Genomic DNA, 21,941 nt, shown 5'->3' on the forward strand with positions numbered 1-21,941 from the left:
TGGGTGCCTGAAGTTCTACCAACCAGCCTTCATGCCTCCCCCACCCACGGGGCTATGTCTTTCACTCACACAGAGCCTCCTGGTAAGGCATTCTGGGAAATATAACCTTCCTGAGTTGCTGTATTTTGAGGGATGTTTTAGTACCACTTATTGATTGGCAGCGAGCAGTTCCCCCAGCAGAGGCAGCAAGATGGAGGGACAGAGCAGAGGGTTTGGACCTGGTTCCTATCTTGACCCAGCCACTTCCTGGGCAAGTGTCTTAATGTCTTTTGGCCTTAGTTTCTTCATACGTTAAGTGTGGTAAAATAATACTGTCCTCGTGGGTAGAAGAAAGTCTCAGATACATAAATGTATTTTGTGTCTAAGGTTAAAATACTTTGAACATTATAAACTCTCCCATTCTTCCAATATCCCCAGGACCATACAACCCTTAAGGTATTTTCAATACCTGATTGATTTTTGGATATCTCACCTGGTTTTTGCTGACTGAACACATAAAGATTTTCTATGACAGTTAAGCCCTCAAAACTATCCCCTGGGGCCACCTGCCTTACCCCCACCCCCTGCTGTGTTACAGATGGGGAAACAGAGAGGCAAAGTGACTTGCCCATATTCACGCAGTTAATCAACAGTGAAACTGAATCTGAAACATCAGCTTCTGATATCACTGTCATTCCTCCCTTTGCAGTGTCCCCTTAGACCTTTTAGATATCCCAGGATGAAAATTTGAAGGAAGAACTGAGGCCTCTTCCTTTGATGACCTGTGCTCAGAACTGAGTTCAAGGCCTGCCTCGGCAGGAACATTATGGGTACAACGTCAGCCTGGGAGGAGAAGAATCCTTGCTGAAGGGTTGGCCTCAGTGTTCCCTGGGGCCCTCCCAACTCTCACATCCTAGGATTCTAAAGGAGACAGAGCCAAGGTCCCAGGAACTCCTCCCTTCCCACCCTCCTGCAGGGCCTCTGTTGTCCCCAGAGGCCAACCTGTAGGAGGGGGTCATATCTTCCCACAAGAGTCCCCATGGCATGGCTGACATGTCCTGAGAGAACCGCCCAGTAGCCTCTTGCCTCTCCACTTCCCAGGCTGGTATAATTCAGATGTCAGAAAACTCCTCAGCTGGCGCCGCCCAGCTGTTACCTGAGGCTCCAGATCCTGTCATCACTGTGGAAACACACTAGACTGTGAGGTGCCCATCAGTCCCATCCACCTCCCCAGAACCATCCTGAGGATGCGGCAGTTACTGGTACCCCTACACTCAGCCCATAGCAAGTTGTGTGTGCTGCTTGGCCACTGTTGAACCCAGCCCAGACAGAATAGTTATGCTACTGTGGCTCCAGAGAAACTATTGGCCCAGACCTCTGGGAGCCAGGGCAAGCTTCTGGATTCATGGTCTCACCAAGCTATCAGCTGTAGCTAAAGAATGTTAGCCAAACTCAGCCAGAGAAGCGGGGAAAGCAATAACGGTGGAGGTGTATGCACGCAGCCATTGCAATTCTGGGTCTTGGCCCAGGGCGTTCTTGTCTTCCAAGCAAAAGGGTCTCATCTTATGAGCACATACAGCAGGTTTACCATGTAGTCTCCTCACCACCACACCCAGAAACCTTTGGTTGGTCAAATAGTAAGTGGCACATATGGGCTTGTGATCCAGATCCGTTTGAGTCCAGAGCTGGGGCTGTGTTCACTCTGTTGTGCCAAAAAACCTCCACTTGCCATCCCAGAGGGCTGAGCTGTGGCAGCCGTTCCTGGGCCTGGCGGAGGTCTCTGACCCCCTGCATGTTCATCTGCCAGCTGCTGTTCAGGGCCCAGCCAGCCCCCCTCCCTCCTGCCTCCTCAACAGGCTGGGTTCTTACGTGAGCAGAGCTTGCTTGTCCAGGAGCATAATGAACTCTTAATGGGGGCAGTAAGGTGACAATGGGCAGGGCAGGATGCAGCACAAGAGCAAGAGGATTTCTGGGGCTGAATCTTTCTTCCTGGTGATTACTTTTATTCTGAAATGGAAAGACCAGATGTCTTCTCAGGGGCACGTTGTTTTTTTTTTTTTTTCTTTTTCCCTTCCAACTCATGCCTAAACTGCATTGCTCAGGTCAAATAACCCCCTGGGATTCTCAGGCCATTGTCAAGTCTATATAACCCTGCCCATTAATCCAGTAATAGGTCCCACTGTTGCCTCCTGCAGGCTGAAGGGCCTGTGGGCCCCGCTGTGTGGGCATGGGCATCCGCCTGGATCACCGAGCTCCGGGCCTGGGGGACGGCATGGCTTTGCATAATCCCAGCTCTGGTGCTGACCGTAGAGATAGAGCAGCATCTGGAAACAGACATGCCTGCTTCTGAACATTAGCTTTGCTACTTAATCACTACGTGACCTTGACAGTTTGCAAAACCTGAAAGGTTATAGTCACATCACTTCATGGGGCGTCTTTCACAGTCTCAGGATCGTCTCCATTTGCATGAGGGAAAGAGCTTGGACTTTGGAGACCGACAGACTCCACCTCTGCCATTTGTCCAACTATAATGCCATCCATTCACTGTCCATTTTCTTCATTCATTCACACATACTTACATTCATTCACTGTAATATGTGCCAGGGCTGACCCACGTCGCAGGCAGTTAGAAAGCCTGAGAGCTAGTCTGATGACTGATAGAGGAGACGGGCAAGTGGAGAAGTGACAAGAATACGGCGTGTTAAGTGCTGCAATCAGAGAAATGGAGATGTTGGCCTCACACCCAGATGTGGGTCAGGAAAGGCTTCCAGAGTGACAGAGAAGCTGAGGACCACAGGAAGAGGAGGATTCAGTCAGGGAAAAGAGACCAGAGCAGAGGGTCCGTGCAGTGGGAACAGCATGACAGACGGAGAGGTGTGCAGAGCTTCCTACGGTAACACACTTCTTGCACCCTTAAAAGAGATAGTATTACCGATCTGGCTATGTTATTTTGAGAATTAGGTGGGATAACGCATGGAAAGCACTTCACCTGGGACCTGGCACATAGATGCAGTCATAAAAGCTAGTTTCCCTGAACGGCCTTCAGAAAGGTTATAGCGGTAATAATAGTAGCTAACAGTTATTGCACGTTTGCTATTTGTCAGGCCCTGTGCTGAGTACTTGTAGATATTGTTTCAGTTAATCCACAAACCTATGAGGTTGGCACTAGTATCATCCCTATTTGAGAGTGAAGGAAACAGACGAGGAATTATGTTGCTTTGTCCAAGGCCACACAGCTGGAGCCAGGATTCTATCTCAGCCCTCTCTCCCAGCTTCCTCAACAGACCACCTACTTAATGGGGGGTGGATGACACAGAGCCAAGGAGGACTTTATCAAAAGGCACCACCCACCCCTCATTCAGAGGCCAGCTTTGGGGATCCAGGGGAGATCCAAGTCTGACTTCAGGGCTTTCTGGAACTTTCTCTTTGCAGTAGAAGTTAGCAGGTCTCACTGATGGATTACAGTGTTCGGCTTCAAATGTGACACCCACCCCTCCATGGGCTGTGGGAGAAGTCCAGAGAGTATTTGCATATGCTCCTCCCACACAGGCCAGCCACATAATTGGTTTATGATAGAGGATTTGCTGCATCGATGCTTCTGGGGCCCTGCCTAGGGAGCTGACACGTGCTCATATTTCTGCAGAACCCCTAAACTTCAAGTTTGAGATTGAGCTGCTATCACCCAGTAAAGGAAAGAGAGCTCGAGAGAAAACGATTTGCCTCTGTTCCTTGTCCCCTGTCAAGAACAGGGGTCGCATAGAGCACACGTGGGCCTCTGGTTATCTGTTCCATTTCGCACCCCTTAACTGGGTTCACTGCACTCCTGCCACGTCCATCAGGACTACGAAAACTTAGCTGCTGTCTGCCTCTGGCCTTCCGCAGATAGATGACCCACCTGTGGCCCATTGCCCTGGTCTCCCCTGGACTCTGATCTCCAGCCTCCTGTTGTGAACAGAGTGCTTTGATTGCTAAGAAGAGCTATTGAAGCTAGCTCGAGTTTAGGTGGGTAAAGATACCACAAACTCTCATGGGCTTAGGAACTAAAGTACAGCTGGACATGAGCACTTGAGCTGGGAAGCCACTCAAACTGCAGTGGGGGCAGGATGATCTCTCTTGTCTCTAAATCTATCTGCCTCCTGCCTCATCTCCTTGATCACACTGGATTCCTCTGCTTGCACATGGCCCAGCAGATCCACCACACCCAGTCCAAATGGCCTCACCATCCTAGTGGCCAGCACCCACTGACCACAGTGTCTGGTCTCTCATCTGGACTCCTAGGACAGAATAAGAGGATCATGAGATAGTCACATTTCAGAAAGAGAAGGACCAGGAGAGGGGAGGAAAGAAAGACAACTGTTAATTCATTCTAAGCTATTTGTTGGTGCCTGCCACGGTCTACTCAGCTATGGCATGCGAGCAGGACCACGTGGACCGTAAGCTGCCCTTTCCAAAGGCTGAGAGTGAGCTTAAGCCGGAAGGGGACATTGAATACCTGCTTTCCTACCTAGATGTGGTAAGACATTGGTTCATGGTACCCAGACATTTGTTCTGTTGATTGCCATGTGCTTGTAGGTGAGGATAAGAGATACCTCTCTCTTCCCCTGCTCCCACTCTGGCCCCCTTCTCTCTTATTCTCCCACCAGACCTCCCACTCTGGAGAGCCCTCATCAGCTGGGCCTCCTCTGGGGCCTGGCCAACCACTGCTGGATTTGCAGGAAGCAGAGAAGGCCTGGTCCTAGAGGATATCCCAGGCCCCCAAACAGCTGACATGTTGCCCACTTCCCCCAACCCTCAAGAACAAAGACTTCTATCCATGGACTTCTGAAGGCCATTATGCCACCCTTGTGCAAAAGGAGGGGGTGAAAAATCTAGTAGCGTCTCGTGTGTGTGCACGCGTATCTTTTCTTTTTACCTAGACTATCCCAGCGCCGCAAACCCAGCTTGCTGTGTAACAGCATCCTAACGCTTCCCCTCCAGAGGAGGCTGGTCTTTCCTCAGCACCTTGATGCAAGGCAAAAGCTGGTGCTTGTTGGTTTCCATAGTATTCAGAAGGTCTCGGATTGATTATGGAAGCAGAGCCTGTCTCAGCGGAATGCTTGTTTCTCCTGATTTAATGCACCTGTTTCTCTGTTCCTTTCTCTTCGGTGTGGCCGCCTCTTCTATGGTGTTCAGCTGCAGAACTCTCTGAAGACTGATTTGTGTCTTGATCAGGGTCCAGACACAGAGAATATTCCTATCGTGTACATCTGCCACGGGATGACGCCCCAGGTGAGTGCTCTGGGAGATCCCCGTGCACGCGTGTGTCTGGTGTGGGGAAGGAAAAGCTAAACCCTGTCATGGCTACTCTGGGCCCAGAGGCCTTGGGAGCTTTTCATTAGGAAGTATCCTCATGAGCAAAAAAGTGAGTCATACCTGCCATGCCTGGGAGGAGTCTGAAGGAGCAGATGCTGGGTTGCCAGGATCCCCTGGGGTGGGGCACAAGGAAGGCGATACATCTCTAAAGAGGAACACCTGCCTCCGTTGGGGAGACTGTGCGTAAATTACAGCCCTGGCTCTTGCAGCCATGCCTTTCCCTAGCAGGAGGGAACCCAAAGTTCCCCAGGCTCCCTGATGTCTCAGAGTCCCTTCGGAGTGCCTCTTCACAGCCTCAGGCTCTGCCCTTTAGTAGATCATAGCTGGGACCAAAATTTATAGCCATGAGATCCTTTCTAGCTCCTCTGACTTTCTGGTGGAGAATAAAGGGAAGCTACCAGGAAAGTAAGTTATCCCTCCAAAATTCTCCATTCATAGCCTAGGCTTCAGATATCTGAAGAGGTTGTTGAGACACTGGCAAGAGAGATGGTTTATTCAACAGAGTACAGTGGGCAATTCTTGACCAAGAGTGCCATAGACTGACGTGTTATGACTTGACATTTTCAGAGTTTACTTACCTTACCTCCAGAAGTGTACAATGATTTTTAAAAGGTATCTTAGTATAGAAGATGCGTATATTCGTGCAATTGCAATTTAGCGCTTAAAAGAGTTGTTACCTGCCTAAACACACAGCTGAAGGAGATTGCGATGTGTGTGTACCTGGTGTACGATGCCGAGACTTCCCAGCAACTGTCCACTGTGATCTCCACCACCTTGTCCTTTCTGTGGGCCAAGCTGCTGTGACATCACTGAGTGGTCGGTCACAGGTCAGCAGATCGCACTGCCTTCACACCACACAGTATAGCAACTCATTCTCCATTATTACAATGGTGTGACATTTTTAATGAGTGACTATTTTTATGTAAACTTATTATTGACATAGAACATATATACAGAAAATAGACAAATGATAAGTGTACAGGATTAATGAATTTTCAGGGCAAACACACTCATGTAACCAGCACCCAGGTCAAGAAAAAACATTGCTTGATTTTGAATTTTATGTAAATGGCATCATAGGGTATATGCTTTCTCATGTTGGCATCTTTCTTCCATCATATCTGTAAAGTACTTCCTTACTGTTACGTGTAGTTGTAATCCGCTCATTTTTGTTACTATGTAGTATTGCATCTTGTGGATATACCATTTTCACTATATAGTCTACTGTTGATGGACAGTTGGACTATTGCCAGGTTGGGAGAATTATGAATACTGCTGCTGTGAACATCTTGTCCATGTCTTTTGGTGCACATATGTACTAATTTCTTTTGGATTTATACCTAGGAGTCGAATCACTGAGCCATAGGGTTGACATATGTTCCTTTTCTTTTTATTAGTTATCTATTTTATACATATTAGTGTATATATGTCAATCCCAATCTCCCAGTTCATCCCACCCCACCCCCCAGCTTTCCACCCTTGGTGTCCATATGTTTGTTCTCTACATCTGTGTCTCTATTTCTGCCTTGCAAACCAGTATATGTTCATTTTCTGTAGACAGTACCTACATTAGTCTGCTAGGGCTGCCATAATAGAATGCCATAGGCTGGGTAGCTTAAACCATAGAAATTTATTTTCTCAGTTATGAGGCTTAAAGTCCAAGATCAAAGTGCCAGCTGAGGAGCTTCCCTGGTGGCGCAGTGGTTGAGAGTCCGCCTGCCGATGCAGGGGACACGGGTTCGTGCCCCGGTCCGGGAAGATCCTACATGCCACGGAGCGGCTGGGCCCGTGAGCCATGGCCGGCGAGCCTGCACATCCGGAGCCTGTGCTCCGCAACGGGAGAGGCCACACAGTGAGAGGCCCGCGTACCGCAAAAAAAAAAAAAAAGTGCCAGCTTTCTGCTGAGAGCTCTCTTTCTAGCCTGCAGATTGTCGCCTTCACGCTGTGTCCTCACGTGACAGGGGGAGAATAAGCAAGCTCTCTGGTGTCTTTTTTTTTTTTTTTTTTTTGCGGTACGCGGGCCTCTCACTGTTGTGGCCTCTCCCGTTGCGGAGCACAGGCTCCGGATGTGCAGGCTCGCCGGCCATGGCTCACGGGCCCAGCCGCTCCGCGGCATGTGGGATCTTCCCGGACCGGGGCACGAACCCGTGTCCCCTGCATCGGCAGGCGGACTCTCAACCACTGCGCCACCAGGGAAGCCCTGGTGTCTCTTCTTAAAGGAACACTAACCCAATTGGATCAGAGCTGTACCCTATGACCTCATTTAACTTTAACTTGAAGATTTGGGAAATTCTTAGCCTGTTCACTTTGCAAAAAAATGAGAAAGCTTCTTCTGGAGAGAATACCAAGAGTGTGAATGAACAACCATTTGATTAAGAGATCATGGGTGGGATTCATGGACTTAATTAGTCATCTCACAGTAGAAGGCATCAGTAGAGATGGGCTTATACCAGCAGAGACACTGCCAGTTTGAACTAGAGAAAAAGTGGGGCAGAGTGAAGGAACGCTATTGGATTCTTGGATTCTATAAGATGGGACCACATAGCTATTCAGTTGTGAACATGCACTATTCCTCAGGAAAAGGGAAGAATAGTACTGAAGGTGATGTAGAGATCATCAGGGCTGCCACTCCCACCACAGGCCCAGGGGTAAGGCCATTCCCTCAAAGGATAGGCCTGCTGCTCTGGTTTCAGTGGGCAAGGATGACCCAGTACCAGAGGGGTAGGGCCAAAGCAGCGAGCACCTTGGGTGGGACCACTCCAGAGAGCTGAAGGGGCAGGCGGCCCTGCAGAGACATGAGGGTGATGCTGCCACCCCAGTGGGCCTGGAGGGCAGAGTATCGAGACAAAAGATGATTATTCTTGAGCCTTAAGATCGAGTGGAATTTGCCTTGCTGTGGTTTGGGCTTGTTGGGGCCCATCGACCCTTTCTTCCTTTCAACTTCTCCCTTTTGGAACACGATCATCTATCCTATGCCTGTCCCACCATCACATTTTGAAAGCACATAACTTGTCTGATTTCACAGTGTCTTAGCTGGAGAGAAATTTTGCCTCAGGATGAATCACACCTTGTGTCTCACACATATCTGATTTAGATGATATTTAGATGATATTTGGACTTTAGACGAGTTGATGCTGGAATGAGTTAAGACTTTCGGGGCTGGCGGGATGAAATGAATGTATGTTGACTGAGAGAAGGAAAGGAATTCGGGGGGCCAAGAGCAGAATGCTATTGACTGAAATTGTGTCACCCCAAAATCCACGTGTTGCAGTGCTAATCCTGACTATATTCGGTGTAAGGAAGTAATTAGGTTAAATAAGGCCATAAAGTGGAGCCCTGATGTGAGAGGATTGGTGTCCTTCTAAGAAGAGCCACCAGAGAGCTCCTCATTCCCTGTCTGTCTCTCTCTGCCACGTGAGGACACACCAAGGAGGGAGTCGTTTGCAAGCCAGGAAGAGAACTCCCTCACAAGAAACGGAATGGCAGCACCTTGGTCTTGCACTTCCAGACTCCAAAACTGTGTGAAAATAAGCTTCCGTTGTTTAAGCCGCCCAGCCTGCGGCATTTTGTTATGGCGGCCAGAGTCATCTAAAATACTGTCAGTTTTCCAAAGTCGTTCTGTTAACTTTTACTCCCACCAGCCATATATTAGAGTCCTAGTTATTCCCCGGTCTTGCCAGCATTTGGTACTGTCTGTCTTTTTAAACTTCTAGACATTACGGTGGGTGTATAGAGCTATCACATGGTAGTTTTAATTTGCATTTCTCTGATTATAAATGCATCCAGGCACCTGAGTCTTCAGTTGTTCTTGAGTGTGAGTCAAGATGGCCAGGTCAGAGGGAGTTGGGTCTTTGTGTAAATTCCCTCTCTGCTTTGTAATGCCTACGACCAAGAACACAACAGGTAAACTTTCTTTTAACAAATCTGTGTGGAAGTGTGCAGGGTTGGTGCTTATCTAGGTCCCTGACCGAGCGTCAGATGTTTCCTCCGTGGGATGATGGCTGTCTGTTCAAGCCCAGGCTGCCGGTCTGCCGGGTGCAGATGATTCAATACGGGGCCGCCTGTGTTGTCAGGAGTGTGGATTCTGGAGCCAGCTCGCCTGAGGCCAGATGTCAGCTTTGGAACTTTCTAGTTGGGAACCTTCGGGCAGGTTTTTCCATTTGGACCTATTTTTTTAATCTGTAACTTGTGGATTAATAACGGTATATACCATAACGGTTGTTGAAAGGGTGTAATACATTTAAATAGTGCTCAATAAATGTTAGCTATTAGTATTGCTATAATGATAATATTATTATTATCACTGCCCATTGAGCCTTGCTCAGTATAAATACCCTCCAGTTTCTAACTCCAACCCACATTGGACTGACTTTCCTTGGCCTCATGTGCCATGTGCCGTAGGTTCCTGCTCTGGTCAGAGCCGACGCATAGACTACGAGAGCATTTTGCTACAGCAGCAGAAAATGCAGGGGTGTGGGGGCGAGGGCAGTGAATGGGGCGTCAGGAAGCCTGAGTCCTAGGCCTGGTCTTGCCACACATTTGCAATGTCACCTTAACCCTCTCTGGACCTTTATTTTGTTTTATTCTTTTATTGAGGTGTCCTTTCACACTAAAGTACACACATCTTAGGTGTGCAGTTCAATGAGTTTCCACATGTGTAGACGCTGTACAGGCACCACCCAGATCAAACTCATCGCCCCAGTGGGCCTCCTCATTGCGCCTCTTGGTCAATACCTCTACACAGAGGTAATGACAATTCTGATCTCTAGCACCACTGATTAGGTTTGTCTGGGTCTGTATTCTTATCTGCAAGCCAGGAAGTTGGACTGGCCATCTCCAGGCCCAGCTTGGCCAGTTCTGACAATCTGCTTACCTCGAATTCTTTTGTTCTGAAATTCAGGTGGCCTGGGAAGCTGTGAGTTTGTGCTGTGCTTGCCAGGAATTCTGGGAGCTGCCTTCCCTTGATGCTTTGTAAATCAGCTTCTTGATGTGGAGCTGCAGCAAGCAGACTTGGGTCCCCCTCCCCGTTCCCCACAGAACCCTCGTATAAGTGGGCTGTATATGGAGCAACCCCAACTGGGCCCTGTCGCCCTCTCCTACCAGGTCTGCAGCTGAGGTGCACAGCCCAGAGGTAAGGAGGCTTGAGACGAGCCTCAAATCACACACACTTCCCAGAACAGAGAGGTGTAGGTACTCTGCCGTGGCAGGAGTTTGTTGAGTATGGCCTTCCCAGTGAGTTGGGAGAGCTGGGGAGGACTGGGTCATCCTGGAGATGGGCTGTGTATCCTTGGCGGGAGTTCATGCATCCACTAGGGGTGGACATGGGTACGGGGGTAAGCGATGGGTGAGGAGGCAGGGCCTCTGGCTCTCAAGGCTTCCCAGAGGCATCCACTAGCCCTTAAGAATTTCATTGGCTCACGGAAGAGACGAGAAAAGGAGGAGCTCAGAGATATCACCTTAGTACAAGGTCAGGGTACATCTCAGAAGGGGACTGTGGACAGATACAGGCCTCAGGGATACTCTGAATCTCCCAGAATTGGTCCAAATTAAGTGCTCAATATGCATTTCCAGGAACATTTTCCCCTCCTACTAACAGCTCTCAGCAAATCTCTTGGTACCATGGCCACAGAGGTCAAGGAGAACCCAGGGAAGTTCACAGATGGGCCTGCCACGTCCAATTATGCAGGTTGTGCACTGTACAACTCCAGAGGAGGGATGTGGTACCTCACATTGTTGTCTGGGGAACAGAGACCTGCCCTAGGTGACAGTCTTTCTGGGCTCTGTTATGAAACCTCACATGTTCCTCCCCGAGCATCACACTTGATAGGAAGAGTAAAAATGTTGAAAGGCAAATGATGAGGTATAGAGTGGTCAAGAACCAGACCACCTGGGTTCAAATCCCAGCCCTACCGCTTACTAACCCGGTTCCCTGGATAGGTGTCATAACTTCTTTGTGTCAATTTCATAACCTATAAAGTAAAGATTATAGTAGTGTCTACATTTTAGGATTGTTATAAGAATTAAATAAATTGGTGCACGTAAAACACTTAGACAACAAACCTGGTACACAGTCATTGCTTACTAAATATTGGATAATTATTACCAGATTGGTAAAGAGATTCAAGACCATGTCCTTACGAATGAGAATTGTTTAGCCTGGAGAGGAGCAGATTTAAGAGAGACATGAAACTTCCAAAATTATAAGGACACAGATTTTTTGACTGAGTGTAAAGGAAACTTTTTCCAGTCATTGGCTCAGGCAATCGTGGCCTCTCCGTCATCAGAGGTGGCGGGCTCCAGGGGCATTGTGCAGGGTTCCTATGTCATGTGGATGCTTAAGCTGAGAAATCCCTAAGGGCACCCCCACCCTGAAGTTCTATGACTTTTTAATTCATTACCTTTTTAGATTTTTCTTTAACGAATGAGAGTCCATAATTTGCCAGATACTGCTCTTGGCCTTGCGAGACAGTGATGAGCCACATGGAAGTCGCTGCCCTCACGAAGTTGCCATTCTAGTGCTGCAAACAGACTTTTCTATATCATTTTGTCCTCAGTCTTCAACCCAGCCAGGGCTTGAACTCTTTCCTTTCTTGGGAATTATGTATATGGCCACAGTTGAGCTGCATGCCTTGGATTTCAGCCAGGCAAGAATGGTGAAGGAGGAGGAGGACGAGAAAGCAGGACTGCGACCTGGTCAAGTTCATCTTGCCGACTTTGAGGATGAACTTCCCTTCGTTGCTTCCTTCATCCAAATTTCTAAGGTTTTTTCATTTGGGGTTTTAAAATCAGAGAGAACCTGTATCAGCCAGGTAATAATCAATCCCCAAACCTCACTGGCATTAACCAAACAAGTTAATTTTGTCAATTCAAAAAAGTAAAACATTTTACATTAAACATTAAACAAATTAAAATGAACAAGGGATAAAAACGTATTTAACTCATTAATAAGGGAAACAGTAAGCAGGTACTGAAAGTATTAGAGGAACTCAGTATCTGTAAGCATTTTCTAAAAAAGAGTGTTAGAATAAGATTATAGATTAGATACAAAAGTAGTTAATGTCCTACAGGGAAATAAAATCATAGCCTTTAATGTGATCTTTTCTACCCAGACAGGAATCTAGAAGTTAACGTTTAACTTCATAGTGTCTGGGTACTAATCAAAAGGTAAATAACAAAGTCAAACACAGGTATATTCTCTTGGAAAATTACATACTCTTGTGTGGGCTTGTTAGACGATGCTCCAGTTATGATATTTAAAGGCTAGGTAACCTCCCGTCCTTTTTTGCCTTATTTCCAGGTTTTAGGTAGTTCTCTTAGTCTTTTCACAAAGTTGGCTAAAGGTGGGGTGACTCTCCAGGCCCTTAGTGACTTGGGTACCCTTGTGGATTCACAGTCGAAGCACATGGACTTTCCCCCCAGTTATTTCCTAGAGCAGCCGTAACAAAGGAGTGCAGACTGGGTGGCTTAGAGAACAGAAATTTATCATCTCACAGTTCTGAAGGCTAGAAGTCCAAGACCAAGATGCCGGCAGGGCCATGCTCTCTCCAAAGGCGCTAGGAAAGGATCAATCCCAGGCCTCTCTCCTTAGCTTCTGGTAGTTCCTTGGCTGGAGGCGGCATAACTCCATCATCACATGATGTTCTCCCTGTGTGCTTGTCTGTGTCCAAATTCCCCCTTTTTATGAGGATGCCAGTCATATTGGATTAGGGGCCACCACTCCAGAATGACCTCATCCTAACTTAAATAATTACATCTGCAGTGTAATTGTTTATTACACTTATTTCCAAATAAGGTCACATTCTGAGGTACTAGATGTTAGGACTTCAACATATGAATTTTTGAGGTACACAGTTCAACCCCCAACACCCTCAAAGAGGAAAAGTGTGACTAGAAACCTGACTTCTGTGCCTCAGACGAAAAGTGCCTCACATCACTTCCTGTCACATTCGACTCACCAGAGCTATCACGTGGCCCTGCCTCACTAGAAGTTAGAGTCTTCTGGGTGCCCAGGAAGCCTTGTCTCTGCCACACAAAGTTAGGTATTTTCTAAATCACTTCCTCCTCTGACAAATAAGAAAACAAGAAAATGGCAACTGGGGATGGGAACTACTTGCCTGGGGTCACAGCACAATCTACTGGCCAAGACAGGTCTAGGAAGGATGCCTGTATTTTGTGTTCCATTTTCTCCTCCAGTTTCATTCATTCATTCATCAAACACATGCTAGGTTGTCTTTCAGGAAGTCCTCATATTTTGAAAAGTTTCATTTCCCTTGAAGAACAAATTTGGTCTAGTGATAGAGTGGCATTGTAGAGTAACTTATAGTGGGGCCCAAAGACATCAGAGACCCAAAGGCAGCTTGGACGAGGAAGAGGGGTGGGGTTCACCTGTTTCAACCCTTTGAGAGATTCTGCTTAAACGTTGTTTAAAAAGTTCACTCTGATAGCATTGTGATATTCCCAGGTCTCGGAGAAGGCCTTGGGTGGGAGAAAGCCTAGTGTAACTAATCAAATTAGTGAGGTGAAGTTGCTGCTAAGCATGCTAATTGGTTAATGAGTAAATGTAACCGTTTTATTTAAATTAGCAGCAAATTTCAAGCAATCCTCAAAATAACTGAGAATATTAGCCCTAATTAGTGTAACAGCCTGGAAAATTTCTTCTGCTGGGAAAAGTGCAACAATGGAGTCTCCCCACAGGCTCTGTTTATTCAGTCGATCACTCATTCACTCACTCATTCCTTCATTTGCTCATTCAACAAACATGCATTGAGTATTATGTTAGGCCAAGAACTGTGAGAGGCAGAGGCAGCTTTACCCAGGTCCCTGACCTGGAAGAGCCCCGATCTAGAGAGGGAGTTGGACACTTAGAAATTACCGTTTATACGGTGCAACCTACGGCCCCAAGCCACTTTCTCATTAGGCCATCAGAGGAGAAACGGGACAAGAAAAGGTCTGAAGACCTCTCCCATTCTTTCTGCCTGAATCTTCTAGACTGTAAAAGACACAGGGGGGAAAAAGTGCTTTTTCCACAGGAAGGTAAATTTTTGCCTGTAGAAGAAGGAAGATGAAAGGACCTTAAATTCTTTCTAAAGTTTTTGAAATACTGAAGCTGCCACGTTTATGCTTCAGGAAGTGCTTTTTGACTCAAGGTATAAACATTAGAATTGAGTTGAAAGAAGTCTTCTATTTACCCCGTAGATGAATTCCCTGTTAGATCAGGTAATGTGTTTAAGAGAAGGAATTGTAGATGGAATCTGTTGCCTCTGCTTTTTGGAATTTCTAGAATTTCTTCATTTTTTTCTCACTTGGCTCTCCATGCATATACACACACATGCAGAGAGAGAGAGAGAGAGAAATGAGTGGGAAAACTAGCTTATTTCTCTGTCTGCTAATCACTGTCTAGAAACTGCCATTCCCACGTGGGGTCACGATAAAGCCATCACTCCTGGCCTGGTCGCCAGTGCTCCCAAGGCCAACGCATGCAGCATTAGAGGCCCTTCCTGAACTGTGCTTGCACCCCCAGAACTTTCAAGTAACATCTGAGAGACAGCTGAAAAGTTTTACTTTGTGGGACGAGAATTTAACTCGCCAGCCACTTCTCTGCGACCTTTGGCAGACTTCTTCACTTCTCTGCGATTTATACCTATAAATAAATGAGAATGCCAGGCACCAAGTGGTTGTGAGGTTTTGAAAAACTTCCCTGAGTTTGTTTCTCGGCTTCTCGTGTGTGGTTTTATGGCCCAGGCATCAGCTGAGGACTGTTAGTGCAGGGCCCCGACTGGATTACGGTCCTGGGGGAGCCTTACCCTGTCCTGAGACTCTGGCTGGCCACCTCCAGCTCTGCATTATTCCGGGACTAATCCAAATAGGATTATTTGGATCTCATTTTCTTAGTACATCCTCTGTATTTAATATTTTATTTTATATTTCTTAGAGCTTCCGAATGCTAATTTGGTCATATTTTTTTGTAATTCTATAAATTGTTAACTCTTCCACTAAAGTAGAGATTGACCATGGTAAGATACAGAGCAAAATAGTCCCTTGTCTCTGACCCAAGAATCTTGTGTTTTCTACCAGCATGTGTTAGGTTAGCTTGTTAGTAGGGTGAAGTCTCAGATCCTTCACAATTCTTTATTTTAAATTGAAGTATAGTTGCTGTACAATATTATATGTTACAGGTGTACAATATAGCGATTCACAATTTTTAAAGGTTATACTTCATTTATAGTTATTATAAAATATTCGTTGTATTCCCCATGTTGTACAATATATCCCTGTAGCTTATTTTATGCCTAATAGTTTATACTTCTTAATCCCCTACCCCTCTATTGCCCCTTCTCCCATCCCTCTCCCCACTAGTAACCACTAGCTTGTTCTTTATATCTGTGAGTCTGTTTCTTTATGTTATATTCACTAGTTTGTATTATTTTTTAGATTCCACATATAAGTGATATCACACAGTATTTGTCTTTGTCTGACTTAGCATAATACCCTGCAGGTCCATCCATGTTGCTGCAAATGGCAAAATTTCATTCTTTTTTATGGTTGAGTAATATTCCATTGTGTGTGTGTGTGTGTGTATAATGTATGTGTATAAAATATATATATTATATACATATGTATGTGTGTGTGTATATATATATATATACTGCATCTTCTTTATCCATTCACCTGTTGATGGGCACGTACATTGCTTCCATATCTTGGCAATTGTAATTAGTGCTGTTATGAACATTGTGGTGTGTTCTATCTTTTCTAATTAGTGTTTTTACTTTTACTTTTTTTGATAAATACCCCAAAGTGGAATTGCTGGGTCATATGGTGGGTCTCTATTTATTAGCCTCTGAGCTGTAGCCTCACACGTTTCCAGGGGCCACCATTCCTGTGGGACACAGAGTAAGTGGGGCCTCTGGGGTGAGGCAGTGTCTAGCCCTGGGACGCCCTGCTTCTTGCACATCCTCTGGACAGCCGTCCCTCAGCTCCTCCCCTCGGCCCTCTCACTTCTGCAGTGTAGGCTGCTTGTTTGAGGGGGTAGCTTTTGCTCCAGAGGGCCCAGGGCAGTGATTGATGCCCTCACAACCTTGGGGTCAGGGGAGGCTGGGATCTAGGCCCAGTTCTGCCCATAGCACATGTGTGATTGCGGCCAGTGACGCAGTCTTTCCAACACCAGTTATAATCCAGGAATTGGGGCTTCACTGAATTATTATGCGGGCTCTGTTGGCCCATATGTGACAACACCTAGCCCAGTGCCTAGAACATGATGTTCGGTGTGATTGTGTCACTCTCGAGGGCAGCCTCCCACCACTCACCTGCCATTCTTGGAGAGCTTTGCCTCTCAGGCCTCGGGCCTCGGGGATAGGTCACTGAGCCAGCATCCAAGGAGCTGAATTTGGAACGCGACTTGGCTTTGTGGCCTCTTACAAGTCACTTCACCTCCCTGAGCCTCAGCTTCCTGATCAGGAAAGCGGGGGTGGGTGCTGAGATTTCAATCAAGTAACCAACTCCTATGTGCCTGGCACCAAGCCTGGCACGGAATGGGGCTCAGTAACGTTGGCTTCTTATTCTAATTAGGGCAATCTCTCAACAGTTTGGGGGCGCTTGCTAGGCTGCCTAAGATAATGCTAACGACAGCTTACATTTATTGTTTACTGTTTCTAGGCATTTTTCTAAATGCTTTGTGTGTATAATCTCGGTGAAAACCCTCAAGAGCCCTGGGAAGTAGGTACTGCTATTACCCCATTTGTACAGGGGAGAAACTGGTCACATAATTACCAAGAGGTAGCACCTGGCTGGAAACCCTGGTTGCCTAACTGGGAACCCACGCTCCAAGCCCTGGCTCAGGACTGCCTCCCTGGTTTCATTAGATGTGTGGCCTCCACTCTCAGGAAGTTCTCTGGACAGAGACAGGACAATAAGCCCCTGTTGTGTGGTGTGATGAAGGCTTGGCACCGAAGAGATGTTCAGGGCACACTTGCTGGATGAATAAAGGCTGCAGTGAGAATACAGGGAGGGAGTAGCCGATCTAGCCAACCACCAGGCATGTTCTTCTTCTTGGGTTCTAAAGGAAAACCGAGTTTAATTTGCAGTTTCCTCCCTGAGAGGACTTACGGCAGGGTCCAGAGACTGGGCTGAAGGAGAATTGAAAATACTACCCAGTCAACTCTGTCCTTCCCACCCACCATGAGCCAGGCCACGGAACACAGGCGAGTCAGCTCTCTGGACTCATGAGGGCTCTCTGCGCGTGCCCTTGCCTGTGGAGCTCCTGCTTTGCCCTGAGGAACTGGGACGACCATCTCCCTGTAGGATGCGGACCCCGAGGATGCTCCAGCTGTACTGTGCCAGTTTATATAAGGGACTCGAGCATCCGTGGATTTTGGTATCCGCGGGGGTCCTGGAATCAATTCCCCACAGATCCTGAGGGATAGCTGTCTGTATAAATGTAATTGTCATCACAGCTGTTGGATATATACGTGAATTGGTGTACTTGTTAGTGGTCTCTCTCCACCACTACCTCCTAAGCTCCTTGAGGGCAGGCACTTTGCTCTGTTCTCCAGGGTATCCCTGGTGCCTAGCACACTGCCTAGCACAGAGTAGGGTTCAGTGCACCTCTGATTAGCAAATGGATCTGTTCATAAAGTTGTTCATAAAGACTTTTTAGTGAATGAAGGTAGTCTTCATAACACGACCTCCTAGCAGCCTGCCCAGACACACTGGCTTTGCCACTTACCAGCCTTAACCCAGAAGCCTGACCCTTCATCTGTAAACTGGAGTTAAACTCACCTATCTGATAGACTCTATCAGATAGAGGTTTTGTGAGGGTTAAATGGAGAAATACATAGGGTGCTCGGCACTAGGCATGGCGCACAGTAAGTCCTCAATTAATACATCATCATTGCTGTTACCTTTATTGGTAGTATGAGTTATTATCAGTCAGGATAGGCTCTGGCAGGATCTGTACTTCCTTTAGACCTGGTATCTTTTCATGGAGACCCAGGGATGGGAGCTTGAGAGATGTGCCCTCCCCCACTGGGGTGGAAGCCAGATCCTTGTCACTCTTCTCGATGAGGGCCAGTTGCTGTGGGTACAGGTTGGACAGGAGTGGGGGCTTCTCCTGCCACCAACACTTGTTGACACACAGAGCGGGCCTGCCTTTCCGTTTGACCCCAGCCCCATGCAAGAGAGACTCTCAGACCCTAAGGGTTGTCCTACTGGCAGGGCTGTACTAACACCCTCCCCGCCGCCCCCGGAGCTTTCTGTAACTCACTCCCCCACTCAAGCTGGTTTTGCACAGCTGCATCCAGGAGAGCCCGGGATAAGAACAGCAAGCCAATGACAGAATGTAAGTCACAAGCATTTCATCTCAGGAGAGAGACTGCTCCCTTTTGTTCATCCATTTGGAGCAGGAAGTGGGGAGGTTTCCCCAGAGTCTATACCAGTGCTCTGCAGCCCTTTGCGCAAAGTGCCGGCCATTAGGAAGTGGGCTGCTCCTTGCTGCGTTTCTAAGTAGGGTGTCGGTGGCATTTTGGGTAGGGCAGTTCTTCGTTCTGTGGGACTGTCCTACTCAGTGCAGGACGTTTAGCATCCCTGGATCCTGACCACCATCAACGTTGATGTGGAGCCAAAACATCCCCCGCTCATTTCCAAAGGTCCCCCGGAGGAGGTGTTACCAGCCCTAGCTAAGAGTGTGACGAAGAAGGAGTATAAGAAATAGGCTTGGGACTTCCCTGGTGGCACAGTGGTTAAGAATCTGCCTGCCAATGCAGGGGACACTGGGGTGGGCCCTGGGGTTGGAGAGGAACTTCTGCCTCTGAGGCTCAAGGGCAGGATGGAGGGAGGTTCAGGAGGAACACGTTTGCAGCTGTCTTGCAAGTAAAGCAGGGGGGATCTGGATGCATTAGAGAGTAGAGGAGATTTAGGAGCCCTGCTTAGGGGAAGTGGTTTTTTTTTTTTTTGCGTTACACCGGCTTCTCACTGTTGTGGCCTTTCCCGTTGCGGAGCACAGGCTCCGGACACGCAGGCTCAGTGGCCATGGCTCATGGGCCCAGTGGCTCCATGGCATGTGGGATCTTCCCGGACCGGGACACAAACCCATGTCCCCTGCATCGGCAGGCAGACTCTCAGCCACTGCGCCACCAGGGAAGCAGGGGACAGGGGTTTGAGCCTTGGTCCAGGAAGATCCCACATGCCGTGGAGCAACTAATCCCGTCGTGCGCCACAACTACTGAGCCTGCGCTCTAGAGCCCACAAGCCACAACTACTGAGCCTGTGCGCTAGAGCCCACGAGCCACAACTACTGAAGCCTGTGCACTTAGAGCCCCGTGCTCCACAACAAGAGAGGCCACTGCAGTGAGAATCCCGTGCACCGCAACGAAGAGTAGCACCCGCTCACCACAACTAGAGAAAACCCACGTGTAGCAACAAAGGCCCAATGCAGCCAAAAATAAATAAATACATTTATTTTTTAAAAAAAAAGAAAGAAAATATCTTAAAAAAAGAAAGAAAGAAATAGGCTTGGGGATTTGGGAATGGCTGGTGGCACTGAGTGGGGATGTCTGAATTGTGTTTATATCAGGGAAGCTTAAGGATATGCTTGTCTATTTCAAGAAAGTGCCTAAGTAGATGTGTTCAGAATATATCATGGGCTGAAATGGATTCTTATATTTGATTTTCCCGACTAACTCCATTGTCACTACACTGCCTTTGCCCCAGCTGCTTTTCCTGAAATCTATTCATTGCTGCACGTTAGTCCTGCCAGCGTCGAGTTTTAGTGGAATCCTTGAGGTTAGCACTGTGTTAATATACTGGGAATTTCAGCAGAGCTGTGCTCTCTAAATCAATCACCAAAACAGCTTTTTTTTTTTTTTTCTTGCTCAAAAATACACTATGAAATGCAGGAACATGTGTGGGAGTGGAGATTGACTTGGATGAAGGACACACGTAAAAGGAAAATTTCATAACATTTTTTTTTCTGCAGGAAAAAGGTCTTAATTCTTGTAGAACTGGGCTACAGAACACATTTATGTCTCTGCCGTATCTTTAGCTCCTCAGAACATCCTGGGCTACTCAGAAGTCACTCAGTAATGTTTGCCTGGGGCATTATAGGTACTTAACAAATACGTGTTGGATACAGGAATGACTAAATTCATGGAAAATTTAAGCCTTTTAAGTGATGACCGTGGTATGGACTGATCAGTATTTACCTTCTCAATCCCCCTGGGGGTTTCTAGGGTGTCAAGGTTCGCCACAGGAGTGTAGACTTCTCTTCCCCAGAGTTTGCTCTGAAGGGAGGGAGAGAAAGGGGCTGCCTATTAGAAGTGGGTGGGGTTGAGATAAGATAGGTGTGTATTAAGATTTGCTTCTTAAGGAAAGCAATAAGGGAGCATGTTTTGAGATTGATGGAAAGAAGTCTATAGAGAACAAGCGCTGATAGATGGGGAGGGAATGAAGCAACATTCTCAGGGTGGGGACAGGGCAAGATGGGAGAGGATGGGGTCCAAGGCCATTGGGGTGGGCCCTGGGGTTGGAGAGGAACTTCTGCCTCTGAGGCTCAAGGGCAGGATGGAGGAAGGTTCAGGAGGAACAGGTTTGCAGCTGTCTTGCAAGTAAAGCAGGGGGGATCTGGATGCATTAGAGAGTAGAGGAGATTTAGGAGCCCTGCTCAGGGGAAGTGGTTCAGAGGCTGGGCAGGCACTCGAAGAAGGTACACCAGGTAATGCTGCGGGGCACCCTTGACGTTGAAAGCCAGGAGCTTGTGATGGGTCTAACTTGCCCACTTCTGTGATTTTTTTTGGAGTTACAGAAAGCTCCACCTCCAGGGAACGGGTGTGGAGAAGGTGTATGAGGCTGCAGAGGTGGGGTTTACAGGGTGTCGAAGGCAAAAAGGATGAGGAATTAAAGACTTGAAGGTGCTGGCGACGGGTTGACGGCAGGAATGTGAATATAGCCTTTCTAGGGAGCTGGAGAGGCCAGGAGGGAGAGGAAGGCAGAAAAGGTTATTATTCCGAAGGTCTCAGTTAGCTTGGTGAGCAGGCATTTGGGAAGTAAGAGAGGGCGTAATCAAGGTTAAGATTTCAGGGGTATAGCAGTTCGGGCACTGAGAGCTGGGGTCTGGATGTGAATGGCCCTCCCTGGAATTGAGGCCATGGCGCAGGTTGGGTCATTCGTTGATTGGGACTCTGAAGTCTTGCTGGTGGGATGTAGAGGAAGCTGTGGGCCTGATGTCAAAGACCTTGATGGGTGCGGTGGGCTACCTGGTGAGAACAAAGCTGGCAGAGCGTGGTGGTGTCTAACGTCTGTGCTTAAAGAGGAGATGCTTTTATACCAGAATGTAGGAGCTGAGTGTGGAAGGAGTGCTACAGGGAGAAGAGCGTGTCAGCTCCATCTCATGTCCCTGACGAGAGAATCAGCAGGTTCGAAAGCACACAAGAGTGGCGGTACCCTCCAGGAAGAGCTATTTGGGAAGGGACAATGTGGGACTGCATCCTGCAGGCCTGTAAGCCTTGTAGTTGCCCAGCCTCGAGACCAAAGAAAAAGCCCAGAGACAGCAACAGAGACATCAGTGGTTCATTGGGCAGGGGGATCTTACACAAAGTGTCCTGGAGCAACAGCCCAGG

The 21,941-nt window shown here is 47.6% G+C and overlaps 1 protein-coding gene across 2 annotated transcripts in view; it reads left to right on the plus strand.

The window, feature by feature from the left end:
- GALNT18 (polypeptide N-acetylgalactosaminyltransferase 18) overlaps window positions 1–21,941 on the plus strand; it is a 355,688-nt gene that overhangs the window by 285,915 nt on the left and 47,832 nt on the right. For both annotated transcript variants that reach the window (XM_030831400.2, XM_030831402.2), the window contains exon 9: window positions 5,152–5,247. In XM_030831400.2, coding sequence (XP_030687260.1) covers window positions 5,152–5,247 — 96 coding nt within the window. The remainder of the gene's footprint in view (window positions 1–5,151; window positions 5,248–21,941) is intronic.

This window comes from Globicephala melas, chromosome 8, assembly GCF_963455315.2.
Source record: "Globicephala melas chromosome 8, mGloMel1.2, whole genome shotgun sequence".
NCBI classification, from domain to species: domain Eukaryota; kingdom Metazoa; phylum Chordata; class Mammalia; order Artiodactyla; family Delphinidae; genus Globicephala; species Globicephala melas.